Source organism: Phyllosticta capitalensis (assembly GCF_038381095.1).
Source record: "Phyllosticta capitalensis strain CBS 128856 chromosome Unknown BKA78scaffold_5, whole genome shotgun sequence".
Taxonomy (NCBI): domain Eukaryota; kingdom Fungi; phylum Ascomycota; class Dothideomycetes; order Botryosphaeriales; family Phyllostictaceae; genus Phyllosticta; species Phyllosticta capitalensis.
In genome coordinates this window covers 2,364,327-2,385,676 of record NW_027117443.1, presented here as the reverse complement: position 1 = coordinate 2,385,676, position 21,350 = coordinate 2,364,327, and the positions used below count along the sequence as shown (strand labels likewise).

General features: G+C 52.7%; 9 protein-coding genes across 9 annotated transcripts; 5 read left to right on the top strand and 4 right to left on the bottom strand.

Moving 5' to 3' along the window:
* Positions 1-313: 313 nt before the first annotated feature.
* Positions 314-2,978, top strand: BKA78DRAFT_353149 (uncharacterized protein; the record flags this gene model as incomplete). Its single annotated transcript, XM_066891498.1, has 5 exons — positions 314-482; positions 533-956; positions 2,022-2,091; positions 2,140-2,482; positions 2,530-2,978. The coding sequence occupies 5 exons, from the start codon at positions 314-316 to the stop codon at positions 2,976-2,978; spliced, it is 1,455 nt and encodes a 484-aa protein (XP_066744761.1).
* A 1,337-nt stretch (positions 2,979-4,315) lies between these two features.
* On the top strand, positions 4,316-4,894 carry BKA78DRAFT_370708 (uncharacterized protein; the record flags this gene model as incomplete). Its single annotated transcript, XM_066892687.1, has 1 exon — positions 4,316-4,894. The coding sequence occupies one exon, from the start codon at positions 4,316-4,318 to the stop codon at positions 4,892-4,894; it is 579 nt and encodes a 192-aa protein (XP_066744760.1).
* A 715-nt stretch (positions 4,895-5,609) lies between these two features.
* On the top strand, positions 5,610-6,842 carry BKA78DRAFT_353147 (uncharacterized protein; the record flags this gene model as incomplete). Its single annotated transcript, XM_066891497.1, has 4 exons — positions 5,610-5,724; positions 5,777-6,019; positions 6,069-6,507; positions 6,596-6,842. The coding sequence occupies 4 exons, from the start codon at positions 5,610-5,612 to the stop codon at positions 6,840-6,842; spliced, it is 1,044 nt and encodes a 347-aa protein (XP_066744759.1).
* A 999-nt stretch (positions 6,843-7,841) lies between these two features.
* On the top strand, positions 7,842-8,734 carry BKA78DRAFT_295931 (uncharacterized protein; the record flags this gene model as incomplete). The annotated part of the gene is made up of 2 exons (XM_066886543.1): positions 7,842-7,974; positions 8,022-8,734. 2 exons carry the CDS (start codon positions 7,842-7,844, stop codon positions 8,732-8,734), a joined length of 846 nt encoding a protein of 281 aa, XP_066744758.1.
* A 459-nt stretch (positions 8,735-9,193) lies between these two features.
* BKA78DRAFT_353145 (uncharacterized protein) lies at positions 9,194-10,120 on the top strand (the record flags this gene model as incomplete). Its single annotated transcript, XM_066891496.1, has 4 exons — positions 9,194-9,320; positions 9,370-9,425; positions 9,477-9,618; positions 9,675-10,120. 4 exons carry the CDS (start codon positions 9,194-9,196, stop codon positions 10,118-10,120), a joined length of 771 nt encoding a protein of 256 aa, XP_066744757.1.
* A 1,111-nt stretch (positions 10,121-11,231) lies between these two features.
* Positions 11,232-13,074, bottom strand: BKA78DRAFT_353144 (uncharacterized protein; the record flags this gene model as incomplete). Its single annotated transcript, XM_066891495.1, has 2 exons — positions 11,232-12,815; positions 12,958-13,074. The coding sequence occupies 2 exons, from the start codon at positions 13,072-13,074 to the stop codon at positions 11,232-11,234; spliced, it is 1,701 nt and encodes a 566-aa protein (XP_066744756.1).
* Positions 13,075-13,716: 642 nt separating this feature from the next.
* On the bottom strand, positions 13,717-15,483 carry BKA78DRAFT_295928 (uncharacterized protein; the record flags this gene model as incomplete). Its single annotated transcript, XM_066886542.1, has 1 exon — positions 13,717-15,483. One exon carries the CDS (start codon positions 15,481-15,483, stop codon positions 13,717-13,719), a length of 1,767 nt encoding a protein of 588 aa, XP_066744755.1.
* A 431-nt stretch (positions 15,484-15,914) lies between these two features.
* Positions 15,915-17,525, bottom strand: BKA78DRAFT_295927 (uncharacterized protein; the record flags this gene model as incomplete). The annotated part of the gene is made up of 1 exon (XM_066886541.1): positions 15,915-17,525. One exon carries the CDS (start codon positions 17,523-17,525, stop codon positions 15,915-15,917), a length of 1,611 nt encoding a protein of 536 aa, XP_066744754.1.
* Positions 17,526-18,284: 759 nt separating this feature from the next.
* On the bottom strand, positions 18,285-19,967 carry BKA78DRAFT_295926 (uncharacterized protein; the record flags this gene model as incomplete). Its single annotated transcript, XM_066886540.1, has 1 exon — positions 18,285-19,967. The coding sequence occupies one exon, from the start codon at positions 19,965-19,967 to the stop codon at positions 18,285-18,287; it is 1,683 nt and encodes a 560-aa protein (XP_066744753.1).
* Positions 19,968-21,350: the final 1,383 nt, after the last annotated feature.

The window sequence follows — 21,350 nt, the reverse complement described above, 5'->3', positions numbered from 1 at the left end:
CAGAACGTCTTCACGCCACCCGAAGAATTTCGACGAACGTCTTGAGCTGCGCAATTCAGCGCATGCCGTGACGTGTGGGCTTTTGTGGCTTTTTCGAATTTCTGTCGTACATCCGAGCACTTCACGCTTCCGGGTACGTCTATGCGCCAATCTGTCGACGCTTTGCTTACTCGACTCGATTCATTGGCTGCAGCATCTAGTGCTTTCGGTCCCTGGAGAGATTCCGGCCACGCTTCCAACAGCTCATCCTCGCGGCTGCCATGGTTGCGCTGCTCTTTACATAGAGAATCCCTCAAGACTGCCACGACCAATCATGGCGAAAAGTTTCGACACAAACGCGGCACTTGCGAAGCTCGACGTCCTCTGGGAAGAACTGAGACTCGTTGACTTGGAAAATGCCAACCCAGCCGATGTGCTAGACCGAATAGAGGCATTGCAACATCAGATCCTGGACGCCTATAAGCAGGAAGACGATACCAACGGTCTGTAATGATCCTCGATCACCAGAGATTACTTGCTGACTTGTGAGTAGCTGCTGCCCAGCCAGGCCTGTCGCCATCATTGATGCCTCACAAATGCTCTACGGCTCCAGAAATTTGCGTATGGGCGAATAGCTGCCACTTCCGCGAGGAATGCCTGAAGATTGGGCGTGCGTTTCTGCGTGGCAGATACTCCAATGACGCTATTCGCAGAATGGCAAGCATCAACAACGCTTACGACAAGGGCTACTACACAGTGTCAACCCCCGAGGACTACGACTACCCACCAGGCGCGACCGGTGCAATAAAGCGACAGCCCAAGCTTCCACTAGGAAGCAAACGTCTCAAGCGCAATTGGGACGAAGGCGTTCCAGCCGACGAGGATGTTTACGTACCGCAGGGCACGAACCGCAAGCTCGAGAATCGCCCATCGGATGGCAGATGGTTTTACCCACGGCCTTCGCTGCTGCGCAGCGAGTATGCTTCGGACTGAAAGAGACATCTGTTTAGGAACACTCCCGGGGTTCAGAGATCGAAGACGAGTTAAATCTAAGGATAAGATCGAGGACCAAAGAGGGTTTCCCTTGTTGGAAACGATGGATATTCTCAGTCTTATGCTGTATAAAGGGGCTGCGTCGGGTTGTTGGCCGTGTCTTTGGTCTTTCCTGAATGTTGGATAGGACGAAATGAAGCCGGTTGCCCTCTTGACGGACTTAGGCACTTTTGAATGCCTGAAGAACAGTTGGCGAATCAAAGGCCTCATCTTCCACAAAGAGTCCGAAGAAACCTGCGAAAGCAGCCCTGCGAATGCTCTGGGCCGGGGTGAAGGTATTCAGAGAGAGCCACGGAGCAAATATATGCATACCCGACTAAAAGCGAGCGAAAATTTGGTCATCCTTGGGAGAATTGGCTGCTGAAGTTTTCACAAGCAATTGCCAGCCACATGTGAAGCGAAGGAGCAAGGCAGCAATTGGCAAAAGATCTGTTGTAGAATCGTGGAGCCCTCGAGATTCAGCTCATTGACAGTCCTAGTCTCAGGATCGTGAATGACAGGGAGATTTGGCCTTGGCTGTAAATGGGGAAGGGTTGCTGATTCAAAGGAACTTGGGTCAGGATGGACTGATCTCATAATTGGGCTTGCTTAGAGGGCAGAGCACCTTTAGGCAGGCTTGTCGAAGACAGCTTCCCTTCGGGATTGTTCCGGGTGTTGCCGCAGTGCCGGTGCTGTTCGCTGCCCGTTGCAAGAAGTCGCGGGTCCGAGTCGAGGAGGGTGTCGCTCAGTTTGTAGGGCGACTTCCCTCTTCAATGTCAACAACCACCAAACCCAGCTGTGACACCATCTGGAGCCTCTAGCAAGCCAGAGCTCCAAACCAGCTTGCCGACTACGACTCGATCAATTCTTTGCCAGCTCGTGCCTTGCACGCACTCTTCCCACATCTCGTGCTACGTCTGTCGATCACTCCAACTGTTCCATCGATTAGCACCTTTCTCTTTCTCCCTCTTCATCCTCAATAAAGCGCATCAAAACAGACGCTCCCTAAGTCCCGAAGCTCGTGTTCCTTCGACTCTGGAGTTGCCTGACCTACCAGGCCATCGTCCCATAATCCTCGAGGTGCGTCATCGCGCTTGACCAACTCAACATGAGACTGACACCTCCCAGAGAACCGCTCCGGCTGGCACATTCCCAATCTGCCTCCACATGGGCTTCAAGTTCAAATTATGGCTGCGTGAGGCAGCCCACCACCTCCGCCATCCACTCGATCTTCTATTCCAGAGCAGCACACCTGCAAGCACACCAAACCAAGACGAGCTGGAGACGACGCACCTGGATGAGATCTCGCGCTTAGCTTCTGAGATTATCATGATCGATCTCAACCTTCCTGACGGTCCCGAAAAAGAGAGAAGAATCGCCGAGATGGTGGAGAGGTCCCAGCAGCTGGCGTTGTCTACGGTTACGAGTGTAGAGAACAATGAGCAGCCCAGCTCTGCTTTCACCGTCAAAGGTATGGGAAAGCCAAGGCTTTGAAGAACAATGCTGACGATCACCAAGCCCCACAGCAATTCGCGCTCTCGCCGTCTCTCATGCCCGCCAAATGCTCAACTGCGCCAGAGATCTGCCTCTGGGCAGGCAGATTAAGCCTCCGGTGCCATTTCGAGAACCTCGCAAAGGCCGTCTATCGTCCCAAGGGAGAATTGCCCAGAGATGCCATCCGAAAGGTGGCCATCATGAACGTTGCGTACAAGCAACGTTGGTACTGGGTCGAGAAAGATGCGGGCTTCGACTACCCACCAGGAACGACCGGCAGAAAGATCATACCAACGAAACTACCATGTGGCCCCAAGGGCCTGAAGTGGACAGACCAGTGGGAAGCTATGGCAACAAAGGACTTGTACGTTGCGGAAAACGGCGTGGCTCGCAACCACGAGCACCGTCCCGCGCGGGGACGCTGGTTCTTCCCGCAGCCCTCGTCGCTTCGGTACCAAATTGCGCAGGAGTAAAAGAAGCACAGCGATTTGCGCTTGGTGGAAAATGGCGGAATTGATGAAAGCACCTGTGCAGCCTCTCGTGCAAGGAATTTGAGGGGACGCCGATGGTTCTTTCCTCCTCTTTGGCGCGAACCTCATGAATTCTTAGTCTGCTCCAACGCCAAATGCGAAAACCGCAGGTTGAAGGAATGGTTTTCGCTTGAATTCGGCCTGAGTAGGTGGACAGAGGCGTGGGGACTTGCGAAGTCTGGAGATGAGCAACGGCGAGGATGGAACCGGTGTTAGGGACAGGCTTTGGTGTATAGCATCTGTACTCATACTAATATCGACTGAAAGATCTCTTTTCTGTCATCCAAATCGACACGGTTTCCAGGCACGACAGAAAGCAAGTATCGACTGCCTAAGTTGCCGGCCAGGGCCAAGGGTTTGGAGTAGAAGTGGCATATTGACGTGCCCGCGGATGAAGATGTCTACAATCCGTCGTCAGGAAGCTTGAGAATTGGTCAGAGAAAGGTCGGTGGTTCTATCCTTGCCAAACTTCACTTCGCAACGACTTTCAGGGGTAGTAACGAGCGATTGGACTTTCAGTACTGCCAAGCATCAGGAATTTGGCAGATTGGGGTTGGCTCGGAAAATCGTGCGTTGTTAATGCAGATTTTGAGGTCGAATTGGAAGTCTAGGAGGAGACAGGCAAAAGCTGCGGCGGCCATTTCTTGTAGATTAGTGCTAGAGGTGGAATTTCTGGTTGCTGGTAAGAATCCAATTGTATGGCGCAGTCCTGGTGTTGTTGGCCGTTGAGAAAAGTCGCGGGGGCGTCGCCGGGCAGGTTGTTGCTCGGCTGGAGGCCAACTACCTTCAACGTCAACAACCAGCACACTCAACCTCGACACCATTCGAAGTCTTGGGCGAGCTAGAACCATTCCAACACACTGCTACCACCCGGACTCTTCCCCAAATTTCGTTCCTCGCACGATCCTCTTTCAAAGTAGCGGCAAAGCCTGTCGCCTCTTTTCCCTACCCTGCTCTCTTCTCCTTCCACGCCACGGGCAGCGCGCACCAACACAACAAACGCTCCGTCGACTCGAGGCTCGCAATTCGTTCACGCTGACCTTGACTGGGACACCGCGTCATCTTCTAAACCTTCAGGTGAGTAACACGGACGGCCAACTCAAGTCCAGACTGATACTGCCCAGAGACCAGAGAATTGCTCGCATGAGGGTTGACACGAGGCATCACCCGACCTCTGCCCACGCATGGCTTTAGCACTTAAAACCTGGCTGTGTGAGACAGCTCGTCGCCTCCGCAACCCGGTCGGCTTTCTCTGTCAGGGCGGTCATCCTCAAGCGGAAATGTCGAACCAAGAAGAGGCGGAGATGATAGACCTTGAGGAGATCTCACGTCTGGCTGCCGAGATTGAAAAGATCGATTCCAATACTCCCGACAGTCCCGAGAAGGCCAGAAAGATCGCTCAGCTGGTGGAGAAGGGTAACCAGCTTGCACTCGCTATCGCGAGTACCGAGAACAATGAGACGTCTGCGACCAAAGGTATGTTCAAAGCCAAGGCTTTAGGCGACTTCAACATTAACCAACGCCAAATAACAGAGACCTTTACGCTCTCCAAGTCATTGATGCCGAAGAAATGCTCCACTGCGCCAGAAATCTGCCTCTGGGCCGGCAGCCTAAGCTTTCGACGTAATTATGAAGATCTCACCAGTGCTGTCCGTCATTCCAAAGGGGAGGATGGAGACGCCGTACGCAAGCTGGCAATCATGCACGTTGCTTACAGGCAACGCTGGTACCGAGTGGACGACGACGCCGGATTCGACTATCCACCTGGCACGAGCAGAACATCCTCGCTCCAAAGCTTGCAGCTCGCGTCAAGGGCCTCAAGCGTGACCTACCACCATCATCGCTTCGACACGAGTTAAGACTGGAATAGTTCCACAAAGAAAGAAGGAATCGGTTGAAGTCCAGGAGCGGGAATTTGACTGTGGAAGTGTTCTTGGATGCGAGAGCAGTCGGCAAATTATTGAGGCTTGGTGGAATTTGCAGACAGCCAGTCGCCAGAGACGGAAGCAGGTCTTGAAAGGTATATGGTGTGTGGCGGTATTGTTGTAAGTATTTGAAAGATCTCTTTGCTTTTGGCTTGAACTTGAACCCGGGTCGGCACAGATCAAGACATACTGAAATGAGACATGTCCGCAGAGGCAATTGGCTCTTGCATGGGAGGAGCAGACCTGCGCGTGGCAGGCAATGAACAGTGGTCTTGAAGCAGACAAGCGCAAGATTGCGCTTGAGTCGGGTAGCTTGTGGTCGTCCACGTGGATTGAGAGGACTACAGCAGTGGCGGCGGTTGCAAGGTACATGTGGCGGTGCCGTTGGTTGTTGTAGGAGGAAGTAGTAGGGTCGTGGCCGTACGGGCTGTCACCAGCTGGGCCATGGAGCAAAAACGGTCTACCCCTGTCAACAACACCAGCACGCACAACCTCAACCCCAACTGGTGCCATTCTCTCAACCGCCTTTTCCCACGCAATCCATTGCATCTCGCCCATTGCATCTTTGCTGCTTTCCATCTCTTGGGCCGCTATCACACTCGCCAATTACTTCCATGCCTTCTCCTCTCTGCATCCCGAAGGTGATCAGATGTTCGCAATCCTCTTCAAGCCGCGCTCTCGCCGCGAGGGAATGATGCACCCTGAGCTTCCCTACCACAGGTTCAGTACCAGCCGCTATGCTATCAACCCTGGAGCTGCTCAAGGTACAACAAATTGATATGCTTGTCGAATCAATCTCAGACTAACACCATGCAGGAAGTCCAACGCGCGTCGCCAGAGTCAAGTTCTTCGTCGTCAGGGCTTGTCGCCATATGGGCTCAAGCTTGAGAACCTGCCTACGCATACTGGCTTCTTGTTTCCCGTCCATGATGCTCACGGATAGCGATGCCTTTTCGGAGTTCCCATGCCCTAGCATGGAGGAGGTGGAACGACTGTTGGCAGAGATCGAGAGCGCCGACATGGAATTTCCCAACCAAGATTACCCACGTTCTCCCATTGGTGTGTGGAAGCCGGAGAACAAGATAAAGACGAGTGCTGATAGACTTAGCTTCGGAGATGCGGCCGCTCTCACCGTCCATCATGCCCGAGAGATGTGCTACTGCGCCAGAGATTTGCCTCTGGGCTGCGCGCTTCCGACCTCGTCTCCAAACGCTCAAGAACGTCGTGGTTTTCAACAAGCAAAAAAGTGGAGACGTTACCCGCGAAGTCGCGATTATGAACTCGGCATACCAGACGCGCTGGTATAGTGTCAGCGAGGGCAAGGGCGTCAGATATCCACAGGGAACAACCGGCAGAAAGTTATTGCGACCAAAACTCCCATGCGGAGCGAAAGGCTTGAAGCGCATTGGACAATGGGATGTCCCAGAAGACAAAGACGTCTACACCCCGACTAACGGTGTGTCTCGGAGACTCGAGAATCGACCACCAGACAGAGGATGGTGGTTCTATCCGCGCCCCTCGTCGCTCCGGAAGGAGTTGAAGCCAGAGTAGGTACCTTGCTGGGCCTCGCCGCGGCGAAGTAATCAACAGTAAAGACTTGGATGGTCCGATGCTCAATCCTCTTTGTCCGCTTAGCCCAAAGTCGGAGATTGGCGACGTCAAGGACATGCTTGAGACTATGCTGGCCCAGAACAAGTCTCGTATCGGAAAGCAGCCTCTCCTTAGCAACACAAGCAGTGCGGCCGACGGCCTGACGCGCGGAGTCTGGAATGCGGCCATCGTCAACGACATGCCCCCTGGAGGACTCGACGGTGTCGAGCTCCCTGACATCACCGTCAATAGTCTCAGGCTGACACTTCTCGGGTTTCTTGGGAGTGGTTAATACAACTGGCGTGAGCATTGGGCTGGAGTTGTAGGATACAATTTGAAGATCAGGCTTGACTTCATCTTGGTACTTGCTGGGAACCAAATTCAGAAACTTGGCTTGCGATTTTTGGACTTGACTTTCGCGACTCGCGTCCATAGATCCTCACTGTGTTTGATTGGTGGACCCAAGTGGCCTCTTTACATTGCATTGTACGCCTCGAAAGATGTTGCAATGTTGACCCACGACAGGGAAAGGGCCTACTTGATCCAGACTCCTTGAAATGATTGAAAGATCAATGAACCTTACGAATGCTCCTGGTAACGACGGAAATTTTCGCTTGGCTAACTTGGGGGAGGGCGTGTGCATCAGTTGCCGCTTTTTGCCCTTGAGAAGCCAGGTACATTTCGGGCAACTACCAGGACATCAGTGGGACGACAGAGCTATTGGGTGTTCGTTCAGACGCGAGGATTCGTGATCGAGTTCAAGGGCTACTGGAATCGTGGGCGGCCGAATTTTCTGGAGTTCGGAACGAGGAAATCCTTGAGCGATTGGATCATGGAACTAGGCGGCGGGTTCCTCTTTTCGACGGGCTGTTCGTATCCAATTCCAGCTCTTTGCTTTGTGTTCTGCTAGATTCTTGTTGCCAATTTGAACATGCCTTGACCCCCGAGATTTCCTATGGGCGCGTATCGAGCGCACTGGCACAGGCTCCACTAGGGCATGTTCTCCCACTTTCCAAAGGACTGCGTATCCAAATCAAGTGCGGTGGCGGTGGTAACAAGGTAGATGTGGCTGTGCTGTTGGCTGTTGTGGGCAGTTGTATGGTTGTGGCCGAGCAGGTGGTGGCATAAGGTAGAAACCAAAACCGTCTGCTGCTGTCAACGACACCAGCACACACAACCTCCTTCACACGCAAGGCCCTCAAATTCGCCCGCTGCGTGTGTTGCTCTCCACCTTTGAGCGTGCCATCATATTCTCCAGTTCCTCTCAGCCATTTTGTTCTCTTCATCCCACATGTTCTCGATGTTCGCGAATCTTCGCAGGCCACGCTCTCGTCGTGAGCAAGGAACCCACCCCGAGCTGCCGTATTACAGGCTGAGCGACGAAGCCGGCTGCCGCACATTTAACGACCATGAAGCTTCTCAAGGTATGTCAACGCGCTCGTCATCCCAATGCCAGGCTGACACAGTGCAGGACTTTGGGCGCGCGCAGCCAGGGCTATGCTCTTGATCCTCATGGCCAGCCTCAACTTCATCAAGACCTGGCTTTGCCAGTTGACTCGTCTCATCTCGTTCCCACTTCGCACCGAGAACGATTTCCCATATATGCAATGCCCTAGCATGGATGAGGTCGAACGTCTGGTCGCTGACCGCGAGAGGGCGCACCCGGGATCTCACCACCATGCCTCGAGCTCCTCGAAGACTGCAGGTGTGTTCAATCTGGAGAACAGAATGAATTCAAATGCTGACAGACGCAAAGCTTCACTGTCCACCATGTCCTACAGATATGCCACGACAGCGGAGATTCTCCTTTGGGCGAAGAGCATGCGCCTCGGATCTCATTTCCGAAACCTCAAAAAGGCCGTTATTCACCACAAGCACAAGAACGGCGATGCGGTGCGCCAGGTCGCAATCACGAATCACGCGTACCGGTCGCGCCGGCACGGGCTCCATGAGGGCATAGTCTCCCCCTATCCGCAGCGCATTACTGGCAGCCAGGTCAAGAAGAAGCTCCGACTCGGACCAAAAGGATTGAAGCGCGCCGGCGACTTGGACATCCCGGCCGACAAAGATGTATATGAACCGAAGAACGGCGTCTCGCGCAAGCTGGAAAACAGGCCGCCAACGAGGGGATACTGGTATTACCCACAACCCTCGTCGCTTCGCGTGGAGTTCAAGCCGGAATAGATGAACTTTCGGCGACGAAGAATGACAGGGGAGGTCATGGGGTGGTCGAGTATACGGAAGGCCGTTCGAGGCATTGGTTGACATTGGAGATGCATTTGGCCAGGGTCCTAGGCACAGGGTGGAGACAGATTTGAGCAGTTGTACTAAGTAATATGTAAATAATCGGCGAAGGGCTCTTTTTCTGCATATCCAAATCAGATGCGGTGGCGGTGGTTACAAGGCACATGTGGCGGTGCTGTTGGTTGTTGTGGGAAGTCGTCGTAGGGTCATGGCCGAGCAGGTTGCGACTTGGAAACCGAAACGGTCTGCCGATGTTAACATCAACAACCTAGACCATCATCTGTCGACGCACCTGAAATACGACAACCAGGCTGCCACGGCTCGTCATCGGTTTCTTTTCATCGTTTGGGCTTCGAGTTGCCCCTAAATCTCTCTGCTTCCTCTCCCCATCTCGTCCCAATGTTCTCGGCGTTCGCAGACTCCCGGAAGCCACGCTTTCGTAGTGAGCAGGACAGCTTCTCCGCACTTCCCTACTACAGGGTGATGACCGAAGACGGCCTTGTTTTCACCTCTGGTGCTTCTTGGAGTAAGTTATTGCGCGCTCGTCAGCCAAGTGACAGACTGACACCATGCAGACAATCGCTCCTTGTCAGATACCGCCAAGCTCTTTATTTTCAAGGCCTGCCGCAAGGTAGGCTCAAGCTTGAAAACTTGCATCCGCATGCTGGTTTGCTGCATTCAGCTCCCATCATCTGCAGGCAGCGATCAGTTGTCAGGAATGTCGTGTCCAAGCATGGACGAGATTGAACACCTTCTCGCCGAGCTCGAGGCTGCCGACTTGGATTCACCTGGCCAAGATTTCTCAAGAGCTTCCAAGACCAAAGGTATGTTGAAGGCGGAGAACAGGATGGAGTCGAATGCTCATGTTAAACTCCAAAAGGTCCTGAGATGCGCATGCTCTCGCCGTCCATAATGCTGAGCAAATGTGCCACAGCCCCCGAAATCTGTTTGTGGGCGGGAGGCATGAGCTTCCGGGAGAGTTTCAAAAGCCTAAAGGGAGCCGTCATCCGCAATGTGCAGCAGAAAGGAGACCACATTCGCCAGCTTGCAATCCTCAATTCCGCCTACAGGTCGCGCTGGTACGGGGTTCGTTTGGACATGGGCTACAAATATCCAGCAGGCGCAACCGGCAAGAAGCTATTGCAGCGAAAGCTCCCACTCGGTGCGAAAGGCCTGAGAAAAATGGGCCAGTGGGATATCCCAGCCGACAAGGACGTTTACGTTCCGACAAACGGCGTTTCCAGGAAGCCCGAGAACAGACCGGAGAAGGGAAGGTGGTTCTACCCACACCCGTCCTCACTTCGACAAGAGCTTAGGCCTGAATAGAGGGGGGCATGGTGGACCTCAGCGGCAGCTGGATAGCAGGAAAGGATGTTCGTCAGTTGTCCGCGCAAGGGTCTACACGAGATGGCGGCGGCGGCTGGATAGCAGGAAAGGGTGTCGGTCGATTGTTCCCACGAAATGGTCTGCACGAGACGTCGGTGGTTATGTACCCGGGTTGAAGTAGGCCAGTGTTCTGGGTCTCGAGTTGGAGGACGTATCGGGATTGGAACATACCAATCAATAGGCTGAGGGCTCTTTGACTGGGTGCCCAACAATTATCAGCTCTTTGCTTCATTCATGTTTTGCTTAAATCCTGTTGCCGTTCGTGGTGTCGCGCGAAGCCAGGCCTTAAGAACAGTAAGGCGTGAAAGATCAAGCTCCCGTCTGGACAAGAAAGCCGGCCAGTGGGTCATCCCCGCTGATGAAGATATCTACACTCTCACGAGCGGCGTTTCAAGGAAGCTTCAAGACAGGCCCGCAAAGGGTTCCTGGTCGTCCCCAATCCCGCACTTTGGAAAAGACTGTCGAAAAATGGTGGAAACAAGCAGCCAATGCCGTCGAAAGTATACGATGAATATACAACCAAGACGATAGAACGGACCACGTCCATGGGTTTGGCATCAGGTTCAGGCCTCAAACACATCAGAGCAGGCATCGCCGTCATCACTAAAGTTTGCCGCTAAGGTCTGTAATCGGCTTTCTCCTCGAGATTTTGCTTTATCATTGGTCTGGATTCCTGCAGATTCAACCGCTCGGTAGATTGAAGAAGTAGCTACAGAGACCTAGACCAGTCTCAGCCTCTGTCATGAGATTGGACCATTCCAATGCCGACCCAAGAATAGTCCGAGCGGTTGTTTCGGGTGTCATCTTGACCTCCTTCTTCGGCATGTTTCGAAGCTCGACTAACGGGATCATGTTGATAATAATGGATATGAATATTGCTAAACACAGAAAAGGACAATCCGAAAGAATACGAAAAATGACCCACGAAGCCTCGCCCAACCCCAATCACTCGTAAATCCATCCGATTCTCAAATCAATAGTTCCCTCGCTTTCAAGGAAAGCAGAGACAACATTGCCCGGCTTCTCGACCACTCTTCCCGCGAAGCATCACCTAGGGCAACATTGGTGATGCCCATTTGCATGGTCCCAGTCTGCCACCCGCGACCAGTGGCGCGCCGAAGCGAAGATACGGTCCTCCGGATCGCGCGATTTGCCTGTTGGGATGATCGATATGTACCTCTATCGTACTGCAGGGGGCTTGTAGAAGGAAACTCAGGCGAGACCTTTGATATCCGGGGTTGGTCATGAAATCCTCGACAAAGTCTACCCCTGGTAGTTCTTTTGCAGCCGCAAGTCTGAGAAGATATTCTTCTTTGTCTATCTTTGCGCAACCCACTTTGTGATCGCCCTCGATAGGTTGGATGGTAATAGTGCTGCTGAAAGTATGCTGTCCATCAGGACACTCCGACTCTCCTACTGGGGAAACGTGCGAGAGATCGGTCGGCAATGCGAGCTTGGGCGCATTGAAGAGCGAATCATGCCTTGATTTTGTTGCAAAAGTTTCTTCAGAAACCACAGTAGAGGGTATATCACGGTCTTTCTCGTCTCCAATGTCCCCCCACTCTGTTGTGTAAGATGTAGCGAGGTCCAAATACGGAATCAAGTCCTGGGCGGAGGCTTTCTTGATACGGTGGCGGTAGCTGAGCTCGTGGCGCTGGATTCCGAAGAAGTCGTCGAGGTCCTCCGCGTGAAGATCAGGCTCACTCACCGAGTCCAAGTCGTGGCTCATCTCCTCTGATAGGTGTAGCTTAGATTTGGGCTGATCGGTGCGGCCACATTCGTTGGTGTCGATGCTGCCATCGCTGCTCTGGTCTTCTCCTCCATCCGTAGAAGAACAAGAATCGTCCAGGTCATCGGAACCAGTCTCTGAAGTCTTTGGAAACGGGAGGACTGACTGATTCTGAACGAAGGCAGACCAGTTCTCGGTGTGTTCTGATATTCCCCCTGCGCTTCCCCAAAGCGCCTTCATTTGAACCGAAACATTCTTCTCAATGACAGAGACGTCTTCGTTGCTGTAATTCAATGTGGATGAGCGCCAAAGTCGGGATCTTTGAGGAGCGTCCGGTCTTCTCGGAAGGAGCGTATTGCGAAGAGGCCTTTTTACTCCCCACGCACCGTGCGGGAATGCGTATTCGGGGAATGTGCCGAAATCAGTGTGACGAAGCGCTGATTTCACAGTCGCTGGCTTGCTCAGGTCTGAATAATCGTCGGCCACGGCTGTATGAACAATCAAGTCGAGGGAGCATCCGATGGGGGGTGTGAAAACCCATTTGTTGATTTCAGGGGGAGTTGCGTGGCAGTTGCTGATCGAGGGACTGAGCTGCTTGACCCATCCGGGATGCCACGGTGGAAACGGGGGGTTGTAGTAGCCTAGCGTGTAGTGTTGCCAGTGCTGCCAGAAAATTGGTTCGTGTTCTTCATGTGCATTCTCAAGAGAGCATTGGCAGTTGTGAAACTGGCAATGGTTCTCGAAGGTAGATTGCGAATCCATGGTGTCGCCAACAAGGCCGTCCATGCCAATCCCTTCGTTGTACTGACTAGCCTCCACGGCGTTGCCCCTCTCGTTCTCCATGGTAGGCTCTGCATTCGGCGATTCGGAGTCGATGCTGGCTTTGACGTGGTTGGATTCGGCATGCTAGGATGATGGAGAGCCGTGGGTGACTCGAGGGCCTGTGTGGTTCTCCTCCAGCTCAGGCAACGCGAATGGCATCGGATTGGAAATCTAGTACTCGAGCTCAGCTCCAATTCTGCATACTGATGGATAAATGAAAGCGTACCTTAGGGGCGGTGCCTGCCGTTTCTGATTCAGCTTGTTCAATCATCTCGTCCGCCCAGCTGAAACTTGGCTGGCTGTTGTAGCCACTGAGTATGTTTTCTTGAGTTGCAAAAGACATCTTGTTGGTGACTCTCGTGACCAAGTGGGAAAAGGATGAGGGAAGTAGGTCGAAAAAGGTTGCGAGTCGATTGGTGCCGAAAAGCTGTTGTGGTAGGGAGCTGAACATGCAGGAGAGAGAGTGGAAATGTTTTGGTGCACTGCGTCGAGTCTTGCTGTGCGCAAAGAGAAACTGGTCGCGTCGCGTCGCGTCGCGTCGTTGGGCAGGTGCGGTTGCCATGCGGCGGTGACGCCTGCTCCTGCTCTGCTCTTGCCAATTCTGTCTGACATTGACGTCGGCAATATGTGTCAGGCTTCGGCAAACACAAATCTTTCAAGAACCACGACTCGATCCAATACAAAATCACGCACAACCAAGTCAATGGGGTAGGCCTTTGAGCCAGTGAGCAAAGAGCAATATAGTGAACATTCATAACAAAAGGCAGAGACTACTACACAAAACTTGATAGCTGACCCCGGAAAAGCAAGCGCGATGGCAAAGGACCAACCGAGTGAAGGTCCCTGAATATGACCATCCAAAATCCCCGGCAGCACCTGACGTTCAGACCGTTCTTGGGACAAAGCCGCATCCAATCATGCTTGCCATACAAGACGATCCAGGCCTCCATCCTCCCAAATAACACTCCGCTGCTCCGTAGCAGACTTAATCTAGTACGAGCGGGTGTCCGTTCCAGCAGTCACGTATGAACCTTCCACCCTTCGAAAAAATTGACGTGAAGCTCTCTTGCTTCGATTCCTGAGTGTCGGTCATGTTGACCCCCTCCATATCCTTCTTCTCTTGCTCCTGAGTCTTTGAACCTTCGGATTTGGCCTCATTTTCCTGCTGCTCCGAATTGGTAATGGCCTCAATATGGACCAGTTTTTCTGCCATCTGGACATTGCAAAAGTCGAGCTCATGAGTGAGGTGTGCAAGAATTCCCAGCGAGCTGGCACAGGGTCCATAATTGGATTCCACTATGTCATCTGTCAAGTCATCGCCCGGCATAGTAGCCTCTGCTCCCTGCTCCATCCATTTGGCAATGTCCTTCAGTTCCTCATGCTTCTCTTGCATGTAGACATCTGCCATCTCGAGATCATGAGTAAGGATGGCCAAGATGTCGAGTGGTTTGGGGCAAGACTCATGACTTTCTTCGACGTAGTCGTCAGTGAAGTCAATGCCTGGCAGTTCTGTGTTCATTGCAGTTGCCAAAGTCTCCTCTTCGCGCCCTCCGCTGACGAATGGAATGGGGTTTGAAATTGATTTCCCTTGCACAGGATCGTTTCCATTGTGGGAGAGGTCCGAGTTCTCTGAAAGTTGTGATCCATCAGATACGACTCTTAGACCCTGTTCCTGGTTCTCTTCCGAGCCCTCGCTGAACTTGTTTTGATTGGGGTAGATAACGGTCTCAGAATGGGATAGGCAAGAGCCCCCTGGCCGTTCCCGACGTCGTATTTCGAACGGATCAGAATTGCGCTTCTTCAAGCCCACAGTCTTGAGGCCAGTGGCACCATAAGGAAAGCGGTATGCGGAAAAGTCTTCGTCGTCGGTGTGGAGAAGAGCGCTCATTGCAATGGCGGCCCTCCTGGGATATTCCTCCTGATCAGCCAGCACCTCGTCAAGGGAGACGATAATGTCCTCTGAGAAAACCCAACGATTCACCTCTGGTGGGGTGGTATGCGCCATGCTGATTGAGGGACTTGGAGAATCTGACCATCCAGGATGGCCAGAAGCGAGCTTGCGAGTTGCCGGCTTACGTGCTGGGAGTGGAATGCGCGAAACATTATCGCCGCTCGATTCCGTACCCTTGATTGGAACACGCAACTCGTCGGACATGTCTTGGTCGTCAGTAACAGGATCGTGGGTCGCGGGGGTGGTGCAAAGCTCTTCAAATTCCTCGTCCCAGCTCAGGGCGCCCCATGTATCAAGATTTGCGGTGGATGTGCCGTTCATGTCCATTGGTACTTGCTGGAGTAGAGGTACGATGTTGTGAGGGTTGCGAGAGAAGTGGCAGAAAGAAGAGAGAGCAGGATTGGATGTCGTTATAAGGTAGAGATTGGGAGAAGAATGTAGTTGTTCGAGGGCGATGAGTTGTGCGAGAACAATGGACTTGTGTGAGGAGGAAGTAGTTGTACGTCCTTTGTTGAGAGGATTTCTTGAGGTAATGGCCACGGAGACGGCAGAATGTGACGGTATTGCGAGAGCTGACGAAAAGGGGAACTGAATTGAGGACGAAGAGAGTAGAAGGAAGTTTTTTTCAGAAGGGGTAGGCTCGAATGTGTCTGCAGTGATCAAATTGAAGAGTATCACAAGAGAGGCCGAATTGAGTTGGCAGTAAAAAGTGCGGGCGCGTCGCGACGCGTCGCGCAGTACGGTTCTGGTTGCGTTTCTGATTCTGAGGCGATCATCGTCGAGTGCTGCGGTGGGCGACATGAGGTGACGATTGCAAACGAAGAAAAGCTAAGTCATGCGATATAACCGAATTTGAGAGCTGAGCAGACGCGACTGGGGGAGTTTAGTCGTGGCTCCTGACACGAGAAACCTCCTTTGTATAAACGGATGCTTCAGATTTTCAGCATAGTGGTCAAATACGTGACAAATGAAATTTGCATCAATTCTTCCACACAATATTCGCAAGTCGAGTCTCAGGGGTATTTACCTTAGCCAACCTAAACGACGCCTTTTCCCTTCCAGAACCAAGATGATGGGATGGCCAATCTAGTTAAAGTGGCCCTTCAAGTACCAATGACGGCTCCGTTCGCGTTCTATGATTCAAGTAGAGCCACCGTCCATGTGAAAATGGCATCTGTGCACCCTCTCTGCTGCCCATGTCCAAGGAACCGTATTACCATCACCAACAGCCTTCATTCGAGCACCGTCGGATTTCCCTTCCAACACTCACGAATGAAGACTCCAATACGCGAAACCACTGAGAGGCTAGACTGTAGTTTCTCCTCGTTGGACTCGTGGGTCTCCATAATGGTCGCGCTCTCTTGTTGGACATCGTGCTGTCCCAGCTTACTGATGTTCTGCCCCGCAGATTTTGTAGCATTGCCGGGATCCTTCGGCTTTGCAATCATATGGATGTGAACTGACTCGAGGAGGTGGACAGTCTCGTTCAGCATGTCGAACAGGCCGGGTGTGGCACTGCCAATGTTCTCCGCAGAGTCGCTGGTGTAGTCGCTGGCTTGAACCAACACTCCCTCCGTCCATGAAGAGATTTCATTGACCTTTTTCAACTTCTCCGCCATGTAGGTGTCTGCAGACTCGAGCGCAAAAGTGAGATGATCAAGGAGATCGAGTGGTGTGCCGAGGGAAACGGGGCTGTCTTCGAAAAAGTCGTCGATGAGGTCGATACCTGGCAGTGGTGTCCTCTTTGCAAGATCCAGCACCATCTCTTTGTCTTGCTGGGTTTTGATCAAAGCGGGAGTAGAAATGTCTTTGCCTTGATTGGGAGTCGCCATGTTCTCCGCGCTCACTTCCATCTCTTTCTGCTCATCAACCGTATTGTTTGGCTCAATACCTGTCTCTTCCTTTATCTTGTCCTGAAGGGTGTATGGCGAGTCAGCTCCCCAAATGTCGACAAGCTGTGCGCGAACGTTTTCTCGGATCGCAGTACTGTCGGCGTCGGTGTATTCCAAGGTCTCCTCCGAATGTTGCAGCAGCGAGGCCTGTCGATCCTTTGCTGGTCCAGGCTTCCTTAGCGGGACCCTCATATAGCCAGTGGCGCCGAACGGGTAAGCGTATCCAGAAAAGTCGAAGTTGTCGGTGTGGAGGAGTGCAGAGCACAGTATAGTATATCTTCTCAGGTTTTCGCATCCCTTTTCGAGCTCTTGATTGATCGAGTAGCCGATCGGTGCCGAAAAAGCCCAGTTGTTGACTTCAGGTGGAGTTGAATGTAGATGGCTCAGAGACGGACTGAGCGTTGATGTCCATCCTGGGTGGTGGGGGACAGCCCAGTACAGTGAGGCCGAAGTCGTTGGGATGCCAGCGATGTTACTTTGCTGGCCACTGCCTCCTTGGTGTCCATAACACGGTTGCTGAAAGCCGCTGTCCCAAGCAGTGCGGTGGAAGGAGACGGGTTCTGAGAATGAGCCGGCTAAGGCTTGAATGTCGCTATCTGTGAGCTCTGTTGCCTGGGAGTAGCCATCACGGCTGGAGAAGATGTCATGGTCGTGTCCGAAACACTCGTCGATATCTTGATCCTGGCTGTGTTGCTCTTCAGAGTCGTGAGCTTTCTCGGGAACTTGCGTGTCGTAAGAGGCATCTTCGGGTGCGTGATTGGTAACAATTCCGGTAGACGGGTTTTCGGCATGATTGTGGTCATTGGGAAGGATGAGACATTCTCCTTCAGTCTTCATGTTGGTGGTAGATTGGTCGGTTTGGTGTTCAGAAGTCGAGCAGAGCTCCTCAAGCTCCTCGTCCCAATCGATAGCACCCCATTGGCTAAGGCTTGAACTCTGGGAGTCGGCCATTTTTTCTTGGATTGTCTGGAAGACCTCGTGGTCGAGTAGGCTCCGAGGGTCAGGCAAATTGTGGTTGAAGTCTTGATGCCAGGATTGGCCGTGCAAGGGGGATGTCGAGAGCGGACGGGAATGATGTTGACGTGACGTGTAGATCGAGTTGAGAGGACGGCGATTGTGGAGAATTTTCCCGCGTGCGGTGCTCCACCAACGACAAGCAAAACCGATTGGACACAGTGGTTGAAAAGTGGTTGGTGGTCGGTCAGTGAGAATGTCGAAGAGCAAGCAGATTGACGTTTGAGGATCGGATGGATGCAGCCAATAGAAGGCACTCGTAGAGAGGATGAGCTCAGATGTTTGTGCAGTGAGAAAGCAGAGAAGAAACAAGAAAGGTTCTGAGTGTGGTGTGCAGCAAAATGTTCGAGGGAAACAACGTGCCGAGCAGTGGCCCGGTTGCCACGAGGCAACGGCTGCTGCTGCCCAGGTCATCACCGCAGTGGGCGACATAATGTGGCAGTTTCGAAAGTGAAATGTGTTAAAAGAAGCCACGAATACTTGCTGGCTGAGAGCCATTCAGCCTGTTCGCACAGTATTTCTGCTCAACGTTGGAAAACAATGCAATGTCAATCCCCTTGACTCTTTCCTTTTGCACTGCCAATCTGAGCAACAATAGCCAATTAAACGTACAAAGTGCCACCATATACAAGACCTCCGATCCAAGCCTGCTCCATACATCTACCGCTACCATGCTCCTCGGGCTTTGAATAGCGCTTAAAAGAAGCCCAACCCACTCATCATCGATGAAAGCATGTCCAAGATGCTCATATGGGACTCCTCCCTTCGCTCCTTGTCGCCCACCTCGGCCCCGTCCTTGCTAGCGCCGCTGAGTTTGTGATGACCTCGCCTTTCAGCCTTGTCATCCAACTCCTTGTTCGTCTCAATCTCTTGATAACACGCCTCCATAATATCGTTGGCTGCCTCGAGTTGATTGATGAGGTCGAGAAGGTTTACAACCGGGCTGTTGGAGGAAGTGTCTTTGCTTTCGTGGAAGTCGTCGACTAAGTCAAAGCCTGGCAGAGGTACCCGAATGGCTGTCTCAAGCAGGTTGTTCTCTTCCTTGATGTAATCGTGCCTTGTGCCCTCTCCGTCCTCCTCTGCTTTCGTAGCGTTGTGGCTGATTGTAACTTCATTTGCGGTTGAGAAGGCTCTTTTCTGTGCCAGGGAAGAGTTCTGAATCATCTCTTTGGCATCGGTGGCTGAATGTTGCAGTACTTTCATTCCGCTTCCCTCGGTCTCCAATTCGGCTGTCGTCTCTTGCTTGCTGTGCTTCGACTCTCCTTCGCATTCCGTCGCCTTCACCGAATCACCTGAGTCCTCTGACAGCATATCGGCATCAATGCCGCAAGCCTGCGAGAGCTCTGAAGAAGCTTCTGAACTGATGGAATTGAGGTCTTCCTCGGAATAGTCCAAAGTCTCAGTCTGCCACAAGAATGATTTACGTGGCTGCTCCGGGCGCCTGGCGGGGAACCGCGTCGGCAGAGGTGTCTTCCAGCCCATGGCTCCGTGCGGGAACATGAATTCTTCAAAGTCTTCATCATCTGTCAAGAGGAGCGCGCTCCAGACAACAGCAGCCTTGCCGGGACGGTTCTCACAATCTTCGAGGATATCGTTGAGAGAAGAGCAAATTGGTACAGAATTGACCCAACGGTTGACTTCTGGTGGCGTTGAGTGTATCGAGCTGACAGAAGGACTGAGGTGCTCTGTCCACCCAGGGTGTCCAGGGGCGAAGGCACGCGAATCAAAGTCAGTGGATGGCGAGGAAGTTGAGAATGGGTAGGTAGTGTTGTTGTCATCGATGTGGAAAGAGTCGTCCTCGTAGATATGTTCGGAAGCTGATGCGAGATCTTCAAAGCTGGGAACGGATGTGGGGATGCGGGACACCTTCGTGGAAATGCCATCGGCGTTGTCGAAGGATTTGGGGGAATCGTGGATGATTTTCGGGGCAGAGACATGATGTCCAAGACCTTTTTTGGGTGTGGGAAGGCGCGAAACCTGGTTCGTTGTTTGTGTGAGGCTCGTGGTCCGACCATTCAAGGCGTGGGTGTTGAAAGGCTTGGGCGTGGGAATGTGCGAAGTCAATTTCGAGACGTTTCCGTTGCTCTGGACTTGACCACTGAAGCTTGACGAGGCGGAAGCCATGTCGACATGCGAGCTTTGGAGCTTGGTGTGAGCGTCTGTCTGATGAGGTTTGCCTGTGCGATCATCCGTTGGCTCTGAGGTGCAACCGCTCTTGCTTGCGGGAAGAGGGCCGGGTCCTTTCTCGACCACTTCGCCGTTGACCATTCCTGTGAGCGTGGGAAGGCTTTGGATTGATTCGTTGCAGAGCTCTTCCAATTCGTCATCCCAATCTATGGCTCCCCATTGGTCAAGGCTAGCAGATTGCGATTTTTCCATGTTCGTGTCCGTCGACGTAGATAATTATTGCAGAATTTGAGAGGAGAATGAGTGCAAAGGTGACTTGTTGGTAAGCTAGTTGGAGGAGGACTTGGCCCAGGTCAAGCGTCGAATCCAAGAGGGAGAGGGATATCGTGCCGTGCGGCTGCAGGATTTGGAGCTGAGGAGGAAGCTGCTGTGTTTTCGCGCTTGACGCGAGAGGCTTTGGGCCGTGATTTGAAGACGTTGATGGATGCAAAGACTGGAGTAGGGTTGGGGTCGACGTTCGCGGTTGGAAAGGTATGTTGGCTGCACCTCGTCGTTGGTTGCTATGCGGCAACAGCGGCTGCTGCTCAACGCCGTCGAGAACCTAGGTGGGCGACGTCAATGTCGTCAAACAATTCAAATGATCACATTCAAACTCTCTGCAGAGAACGCTCTTTACAAGTGTGCGCCTTCCTTGTGCCACTCCACTTTGCCGTCTCTCTGCCCCTGGGTGCACCTGTCGGCCTGACATGCTCGACACATTCGTCTGCATTCTTTTTCTCTGCTCTACCTTTCCCAGCTTGATTCAGACGAAGACGTTCCTCCTCCTAATTCCCCCATCCGCCGCCCACCGTCTCGCCATGTATGCTGTACATCTAACCAAAGACCCTGAGCGGTGAGCCTCTCATTGACGCATCCCCAGAAACGAGCACCCATCGAAGAGACGAAGTGTAATCCTGGCTCGCCAAAAATACTGGCAAGCTCTTGAAGCGGTAGTTGCCCAATCCAGCAAGGCCATTGGGAGAATTTGTGGCAAAGGGGGAACATAGTTGGAGGTGGTATCTTTGAATTGGGTTCGCAGGAGTCTTCTGGCCACGGTCGTGGCAGAGAATTGCAAAAATGCGGTGGTTCGGTTGCCCGACAGCGGCTGCCTCTCCCAGCGCTGCCATCGAGCATTGAAGTAAGCGACGAAGTCTCTCCCACCTTTCGGCAGGAGCACCAACTGGGCAACGTGACCGCATCTACTCTGCCAGAATCAAATCATACTGCACCTCATTTCGGAGTATACCTCCAAATCACCACCGAAGCCTTACCCCTGAAACGCTTAGGATGTTACCAGTCCGACACTGCAGGCGGCTGCAAGCCCACGGACTACTCGGAATTTGCAACCATCAGACTCAACAACCCACAGAATCTATGACTTTCAGTATCGTCCAAAGCTCTCGTCCACTACAGTCATTGGAGAGTGCCTCATAGGAGGCGTACCCTGCGATCACCACATCACCCAAACTCGGAGGCACGCCCAGTGCAGCTTTCATGTAAGTTTGCAAGTCCATGTACTAATAGGACTCATTGTCCATACCAGTGGATGAAACACGGCTTTCAGGCTGGATATCTCCAAGTTCTTGTCGCCTCTTT